Source organism: Nannospalax galili, unplaced genomic scaffold (assembly GCF_000622305.1).
Source record: "Nannospalax galili isolate Female #2095 unplaced genomic scaffold, S.galili_v1.0 scaffold267, whole genome shotgun sequence".
Lineage (NCBI taxonomy): Eukaryota > Metazoa > Chordata > Mammalia > Rodentia > Spalacidae > Nannospalax > Nannospalax galili.
Genome location: NW_008357518.1, coordinates 1,697,495 through 1,706,416, shown reverse-complemented (window position 1 = coordinate 1,706,416; position 8,922 = coordinate 1,697,495). Strand labels below are relative to the sequence as shown.

At 45.7% G+C, this 8,922-nt stretch overlaps 1 protein-coding gene across 1 annotated transcript in view; it reads left to right on the top strand.

Moving 5' to 3' along the window:
- The window catches only part of Myo16 (myosin XVI), a 497,779-nt gene extending 491,259 nt beyond the window's left edge, over positions 1 to 6,520 (top strand). The window contains exon 34 of the mRNA XM_029557215.1: positions 5,228 to 6,520. Coding sequence (XP_029413075.1) covers positions 5,228 to 5,455 — 228 coding nt within the window. The 3' untranslated portion in view covers positions 5,456 to 6,520. The remainder of the gene's footprint in view (positions 1 to 5,227) is intronic.
- Positions 6,521 to 8,922: the final 2,402 nt, after the last annotated feature.

Below are 8,922 nucleotides of genomic sequence, written 5' to 3'. Positions count from 1 at the left end.
GCACGCACGCACGAAGACAGTGACTCAGGAGATTTGGTACATTTTCCATCCTTCTGATGAAGCCTCATTTGGCTCAGCAACTGCCCATAGTCACTGGGAAGATTGGCACCCCTTCCATGTACTGATGACTGACCCAGACTCCAAGGCTACTCCTGTCAGGACGTTTAGCAGTGACATATATTTGGTCATTAGGAAAAATGTGAAATGAGTTCACAGCTGCAGTGGAAATACAGAGGCGTGTACTTCGTGCCTGGCACAAAGATAGAGACGGCACAGGAACCCAACACTAGCTGCGAAGTAGAGACTTGGATTCTGTTGGTTTGGTTTTTATACTTGACTCTTTTTATAGGAATTCGTCTCAGTTTTAAAACTCTTCTCATCAGTTCTTTGAGAATTTCATACAATGCATTTTGTTCATATTCCCCCTCCCCCAACTCCTCCAAGATCCACCCCTGCCTTCCTCCCCACCCACCTTCATGTTCTTTCCTCTTTCCACTTCTAGTTTATTTGAATTGCCCAAATACTCAAGTATGGAACTTCCCCTCAAGCATGTGCAGCCTACCAGGGCTCACACCCCTAAAAAAAAAAATGGACTCTTCCTCGCTCAGCAGCTATCAAGTGCCCCCCCTGCCCCCGACGTTGGGATGTTGTCTGACTTGAGCTTGATCAGGCCTTGTGCGTGTTGATACCATTGCTGTGCGTTCATATGTAATGGACTCTTCCTCGCTCAGCAGCTATCAAGTGCCCCCCCTGCCCCCGACATTGGGATGTTGTCTGACTTGAGCTTGATCAGGTCTTGTGCGTGTTGATACCATTGCTGTGCGTTCATATGCGCAAGTGCCCTGCTATCTGGAGAACTGTTTCCTTATACTCATCCACCACCTCTGGCTTTCCGTCTTTCCACCCTCTTCTGCAGAGCTCCACTGAGGCTTGAGGGAGGGGTGTGATATAGATGTCCATTTAGGAATGAACAGTCTGCTGGGTCTCTATTTTTAATCCTCTCTGTTTGATTTTAGCTAAACTGAGCATTTATCTTCTCTTCCTTTATTTTCATATGTGGCCAAATGTTCTTACATTATTTAGAGTTTCCACTAGAGGGTAAGACACACATGCTTGACTCATTACATCTGAGCATATTTTTATCGCCTTGATCACCTTCTTAATATTGCTAACGTTCTAAAACACCTACTCTTTATTTAATCTCTCTGGCTTGTGCAGTTATCGTTGGCATAGTTTTGTGTTGTGTGTATGGCTTATAGTCTTAGGAGACATTCCAAGCACTGAACCAATATTTACCTGTGGGTATGAAAATCCCAAGTCCCTATTCTCTCTTAAATTTCATTTTCTCCCATCTGGAATCATTTCCTATATAAAGAAAACTTTCCTTTTGTCTTTATGCTAATATAAAGCTTCTGAGAACAAATCCCTTTGTTTTTGTTTGTGCGACACTTTTATCTCACTTTAATTTTTTTTAAGAGCCGTTTTCTTCATTGAGCAGAGAGGATTAGGTTGACTTCTTTCCATAATTTCATCTGCATTTCTTTGTTTTCTGGCTTCCAGTGTTTCTATTAAGATGTCAGCCTTCACTTTCATTGCAGTTCTTTTAAAAATAATTTTTGTTTTTCTTTCTGGTGTTTTAACAGTGTGCTCTTCCTCAGGAGCTCTTCTTCAGCTCTTTCAAGGTGATCTGCCTTGTGTTTGTTTTTACGGGCAGTGGTGGTGTTGCATTTATCTTTTATGGGGTTTTACGAGCTTTGTAATGTCTGTATGTTGCTTACACTACTTTTGGAAGCTTCAAATTTTACTCTTCATCTAGTGCATCCATGTATATTTTCATTCTGATATTTCTTCTATGTGTCCATCTTTTCCTCTGTATCCTTAAATATGCAATCATAAGTATTTTAAAGCTTCTCTTTCTGATGAATCCAGTGTCTGAACTTATTGTGAATCTGTGTTAGCCTTTGCTGGCTAGTAAAATGCTTTGTCTCTTCATGTGTATAGTAATTTCTGATTGCATGGTAAACACTGTGTATGAATAAACTATCCAGACATGTCCAGTCCATGACCCATGGATCACCTGTATGCAAGGACATTATGAATGTGGCCTAACACAAAATCAGACACTTACTTAAAACATTGAGATGCTGTGTGTGTATGTGGTTTTTTGAAACTCAATCACATAGTTCTTGAATGTGACCTTTATAGATGACAATGTTGCATCTCAATGTCAAATGGTTTGGCACGGTGACTAGACACTCTGGTTGATGTTTTCTCCTACCTGTCGTTGCTCCTCCGTCCTCTTCTGGGAAGCTCAGGTCAAGGCTGAGGTCTTAATCGGCTTAGAAATGGAACTTACTAGAGTCTGCCTACTCTGTTCCCATCTAATGCTTGAGTCACCCTCCTGTACTTTTCCCTTAGAGTTCTCAGGTCCTGGCTCCTGGGCATGATGATTACAATCCTCTCAGCTCTGCATCTCAGAGCTGCCAGCCCTGATCTGCAGCCTTGTGTCCCACATAGTTTCAGACTCTGGCAGAGGTCTTAGGGGTGAGGCCTGTATAATGGCAGCTGTTGTCCAGGCTTTTGCTTGGAAAATGGGGCTATCATTGCAGCAAATGTCATTCTGAGATTTGGCCTGAGGTGCCAGTCACCCATACAGTTGAGGAACTCAACAAATGTCCCTGTGGAGAGCGTATGTGCCTGCGAGGCGCCCCGAGTTTCCAATGTGCTTATCCATCCCTCTGCACTGCTGAATGTCACCTGGTTTCTCTCCCTTCCAGAAACAACTCTTCAGACCTACAGAAGAACTAGCTCAGAATTGGAAAGTATCCTCATGGGCGTGGGGGGACGGTCAGGTGGTAATTACTGATTAAATAAGTCAGCAAGTTTTCTCTCATCTGGAATTTTTCTGCTTTGAGAACTTCCTGACATTTTAACTATTCGACTTTAGTAATTTACCTTTTTCTCTAATGGGAGGAGTAGTGTACCCTGACCTAATGCATCCTAGCCAGAAGCGGGACTTCATGGATTTGTATCCTAAATAAGTGAATACACGGATATATTACTTAAATGAGATGTTTCCTCAGCAGAGTTCGGGGAGAAATAATGAACTGAGATGTCAGAACTCTTCTTCTGTGAATGTTCTCTCCTGAGAATACATTGGTGACATTGGTTCTCAGGGATGACTACTATAGGCTGAATGTGAGCCAAAGAACTCATCTGAGAATATTTCATATTCATCCAGTACAGGACACTGAGCACAGTGGCATCCCATGGCATGCTGGTAGAGCAGGGCAGAGAAACAAATACAGCCATGGAGAATCACATCAGTGTCACCTGAGCCCACTTAGAAAAAAGAGGAGAAAAATAAAGCCTGGAGAAGGAGACCCTGACTTGGGCATACAAGGCCCTGGACAGTAGGTGTTGGGTGATTATAAGCCAAGCAAAGTCCCAGTTATGAACACAGGCTCTGGAGCCAAGCTGCCAGCTTCCACCTTTTGCTTTGGGAAGACTATCTATCTGACTTTTCTGTGCTTTGGCTTCCTCATCCAAATAGCACCAACATTATAGCACTCACAGGAGGGGTCAGTTATACAGGAAGTCACCTACATACATTTTAACCCTCTATAGAATTCCTTAGTTGAATAAATTCCATGTATGCCCTAAAATCCCACTTTCGTAGTTCACCCCATGGTCAATGGAAACAATCTCATCCATAGGCATCTGCCTGCAGAATTTCTCATGTGCAGATCATCCTGGAGACTAACAAAAAATAATAAGGGTCCATCCTGCTTCAGAGTATACTTCCCTGGAGGCCTCAAGATTGAAGTAGGGATGGAACAGCCCAGCAGTGCATAAGCCCAGAGCTTTCCACACTTACACTGTATTGTTTTACTGTTGCTACTGCTGTTTTTAAGCCACTTACCCATTCTGTGTAGGGAATTCCTTGTGCTAATAAGGACCTTCAGAGTTGTTGTAGCTATGAACTTTGAATAAGGATCTGACCCTCCTGGCTTCTACTTTTTAAACCCTTATCTTTGATCCTGGTCTCAGAAATCACCTTCCACAGGTAACCAGCAGGCTTGGGTGTTGGTTTAGAATTGGACCAGGGCCACTGGCAAGCCTGCTGGCTTTCCAGGGCCTGTACTCTGTGTCAGAGCCACATTGCTATGACCTGGGATGGAAGTGATACTGGAGCAAGGCATTTAGTGCTTGGGTTGTGGGACAAGCAGCTTTGCTTCTCATTTGTCCCCAACTCCCTTTCTGATTTCTAGAATCTCACTCTTTTTAACAAGCATTCTCATGTTAGAATAATCACAAACTGGTATCTATAATGGTTTGCGTTATTACTAACTGCTGGCAGAAATGAGGCACCCACAGCAAGAGAACCTACTTACCCCATCCATCCCAGGCTGAGGACAGGACTGGCAGGAGTCAGTTTTCAGGCACCATTGTGAACCAAGAGGAAGTAGTCACTATAATTGTGTTTTGATGTTTTTCTGCAAAAGCTAGGACTGCCCCTGTGTTTGGAGGCTCCCCATGTAAGAGTGTCCAGGAACAGGAGGAGCCTATTTGCTCCATTGCCATAATGTGGAGAGTGTGGCTAGATACCACAGCAGGTGGCAGTTGTCCTGCGGCACAGGTAGCCAGCCTGCCATCAGAGGGCAACTAAAGCAGCTGCCTCCAGCAGCACCTTTGCTTGGGAACTGTTTTGGTATTAGTGTGGCCTGGTTCCAACAACAGATCATTCTGAGTAGAAGTCCTTGGGAATGTGCTTGGGATAGGCTAGGCCATGACAGCCTGATGGTCCTGTGTGCCTACTGAGTATGTGGGTGGATAGACAGACAAGTGACCCCAGCAGTGAGGTGAAGTTTGAGAAATCTGTTTCTAGGAGCACATCCATTCAGAGAAGAATTAAATGAAGAGAAAGTACAGGATGACACAGGAGTGTTTGTAATCCCAGCGAGGACAGGGCAAGCTGCACCATCGGGAGATGTGGTACATGCAGCCCCATCTGGGCACCTCCTGAGGCTTCCATTTGGTCACCGTCTGCTTATAGTCCTTGCTGCCACCCTGGATCCATGTTGTCCCCATTGGACTTGTGGCTGGAGGTTTGGGAAGACACTATCTCTTTCCACCCCAGCCAGCCCTGCCCTTCATCCCCTGGTGCTGCTGTCACCGTTCCAGCTCATTCACGCATCTGCACCTACGTTCTCCTCTTCCCCCACAGGTAATCCATCAGCTGAGGCTCTCAGAGAACGAAAGTGTGGCCCTGCAGGAGCTGCTGGACTGGAGGAGGAAGCTCTGTGAGGAGAGAGAAGATTGGCAGGAAACACTGCAGCACACAGAGCCCCGTGCACCTCCGCCACCGCCTTGCAAGAAGCCCACACTTCTAAAGAAGCCAGAGGGAGGTTCCTGCACCAGGCTGCCTTCGGAACTCTGGGACAGCACCATCTGACATGTGACCTGGACTGCAGGCACATGACTGAGCTGCCTCCTGACTGCAGCATCTGCAGGAGGCTGCCTTCTGATCTCTGGGGTCTCCCCTCCAGGCATCTCCACAAAAAGCACAGGACACTTGACTGACTACCCATTTCCTGTGTGTATGTGTCTGTGTGTGTGTGTTGGTTCCTTCTTATCCATTTCTTGGTAGCACACTGATTTTTAGGGCCACACTGCCCTCAGACAGCCAGAGAGGCTGGGGGAGTGTATATGAGGTGGGAGGGCAGAGCAGTGGGGAGAACTACTCCAGTGGCTGCTTTTAGCATGCCCGGTTTCAGCCGCTGTCCCCCACCCCTCTTGGTGTCTTTACTCCAGTGAGTGCACAGGACAGACAGTTCATTTCTTTGTAGGTGTTTGTGTGTTATTAGAATTACAAACCTGGTGATCATTCACCCTTTTATTACAGTATTTTATAACTTTATGCAATCGGTGGTGCTCCCTTTATTCAAAAATACAGATTTTAAAAAATCATTTCTAGGGTTCTTTTTTTAATTCTACATACTTATTTTTAACCCAAAGCACCTAAAAGCCTGGGGACTGTGTGTTGTCTTGGCTTTGGCTAACCCCTGCAGGAATGCTGGTCGAGAACCAGGGTTTAGGCTTCACATTTCTGCAGGAGGTGACTCTTCCCTGCACCCGGCATTTCCTCTGGATAAATGTGGCTTTGGCGTTCATTGGTTAAGCTTTGTCCTCACCCAACTCCCCAGCGTGGCATAGATTACAGGACATTTATGGTACTCAGTTCAACACGTATGGTTTCAGGTTCCTAGTTGGTGATAGGAGAGGGTTGCAACAGTACAGATAAGCAGGCTGAGCCTCATGGGATGGAGCAGCAGTGTGCTATCCTCCCTAGGAACACTGCATGATTCCCTCTCAGTGTACCCAACCCTGTCATGCAACGGCCTTGTTCTTCCACGTGCTTCTGCCCACTGTCAGCAAGTTTCACTCAGTGGCTCCACTGTGCCCTGCTCCCTGGAACTTTTGATTCCTATCAGGCTTTTCAAAGCTGCTGTGCCAATAAAGGGTGTAACTATGTTCTGTCGTTTTCTTGGTTTGGCGGTGGTGGTGTCTTCCAGGAACTCTTACGTTTTCTGATTCAGTTCCACGGAAGCAATGGAGGGGCCTCAGCTAGCTTCCCCTCACATGCTGCTCTTCACTGCAGTTTGTGAGCTTCAAGAGATGCCTGCAAACATAAAGAAGTTTACTGTATTTTTAAAAAATCCAGAAGGAGTGATCCATAGAGAATAAGACACAGTAGGCAGCCATAGAACTGACTGCTCTGTGCCCTGTTGGGGGCTCTGGGTACAGCTGGCCCTGCAGTGACTTGAGAGAGCTATGAGCTGGTGAAGGAAATGGTTAGGGTGAGGACTTGGGGTCTATGGCTTTGCATTTGACAAGCATGCATAAAGATGGGTCACTCACTATGTCTAGGAATTAGCAACCATGGGGACTATAGCCTCTCCAGGAGGGTCTCAGATGTCAGACCCTCAAAACAGCCAGAATGAATGCTCTGGTTCACACAGTGCCTGAAATATTGCTGTTGTCTTCCAACAGTCACACAAGGAGCTTCCTAGCCTGCCCCTGGCCAAGTCCAGCCAGCCACAGGCAGGTCAGGCCAGATCCAGTCAGGTCCAGCCAAGCCCAGCTAGGCCCAGCTAGCCCCAGCTAGGTCTAGCCAGGTCCAGCCAGTTCCAGCTATCCCCAGCCAGCCCCATTCCTGTCTATTCCTCTGCCATCTTTTCACTTCCCTGAGCCCGGCCCAGAGGCCATGGAGGAACTAGCTCTCCATTGACACAGAGCTTCCCTAGTCCACCAAGCCTCACAAACTGCAGGCACTCGATGGTCTAAGTTGAATTGGAAGCTTGAATGTTCACCACACTGTAAATTTATTAGCTCAGAGTAGACCATGAGCTGTCTAGGCCTTGCCCCTATGTGCACTGCTCAGACTGTGCTGGTGTGGTACCTATTACTACTAAAATGAACTATTACATTTGGGCTGTACAGAAAATTACCCTAAGAGGACAGCTTCAGGAACATCTATTCTCAGAGCTCTGAAAGCTGGCAAGGAGGGCCATGCTCGGGGCTCTCTAAGACTTGCCGTCAGCTGCCTGATGGGGATCATCTCATTGTTGACTCTCTGGCAGAGAGGAGAGAAAGGCAGCAAGCCCTCCAGGTGGCTTTCATAAGGTCACTATCTCCACTCTCATGACCATGTCACCTCCCTAAGGCCCACCTCCTCCTGCCATCACACTGGGGCTCAGTAGCAATATATCAACCTTCACACACAGGAAGTTTCAGGTCATGGCACTGATTTCATGGTACTGACATCTACCTACAAGGTCATGATGATCATTCTTGTGTTAATACTGAAAACTCAGCATTTTAAAGAAGCCCATCAGAATATAAACATTAACCTCTGTCATTCTAATATGTCATTTTAACTTGATTACTGATAGGTAAATAAATCTCTCTTTAAATGTTTTTTTACCTTTGGACTTTATGAGACAAGGTCTCCCTGTAGCCCCAACTACCCTGTAACTTACTATGTAGACCAGACTGGGCTCAATCTCACAGAGATCCACCTGCCTCTGAATACCAAGTGCTGGTATCAAAGGTATATGCCACCACACCTTTAAAGCCTTCAAGTTAAGTGACTTGTTTCAGTTACACAGCTGTGTGAAACCAGGTTTACAGGGCCTCTTCAATGAGACCTTACATGAAGATGGGTCCACAAGACATGCATGGTCCAAATCACACTAGTCTCTATTCAGCCAGGCACAGCCTTAAGGCCTATACAGCTCCCAAGCTCATCTTCTACAACACTGTACGGATCATGAGGCATGAACTATTCAGCCTCTCCAGAGACCCCTCGTTGGCCTTCAGAGGCTAGCAACTGATTCCCTTGTCCATCAGATGGCAAGGCCATCTGTGCTTAGCTAACTGCCCCTCCACTGTGGAGAGAGATGGCCAGTGTGTACATTGCTACGTAATAGAATGTGCTCAACGCTGTGAAACTTACATGATGGGAAGATCAGCAGGCTCAATAGCATCAGCACTTAAGGCAATACCCATATTACTAGTTATAGTCATAGAATAAAGTTGAGTTCTTTGTGTACATTGAAAGTGCTCAGTGTGACTCTCTAATGAGGGCACCACTGTAAGAAAGCAGACAGAGGTGCCATTCTCAGTAATAAAGCTCTGAATGTTATTTCACATGAGCAATATTCCAACAGTTCTGTACACTTGCAAAAAAAAAGATGGTATTTTAATTGCCACCAGACCATAAGGTATGAATTATGATATATTATTAGGCCTGCAACCTTATGTTTAGCAATGTAATTAGTATGAATTATGACACTATGTTCAAACACTACCTACTCTATTGCTTTTTTAAAAATTATTTATGAGATGCCTCTAAAAACT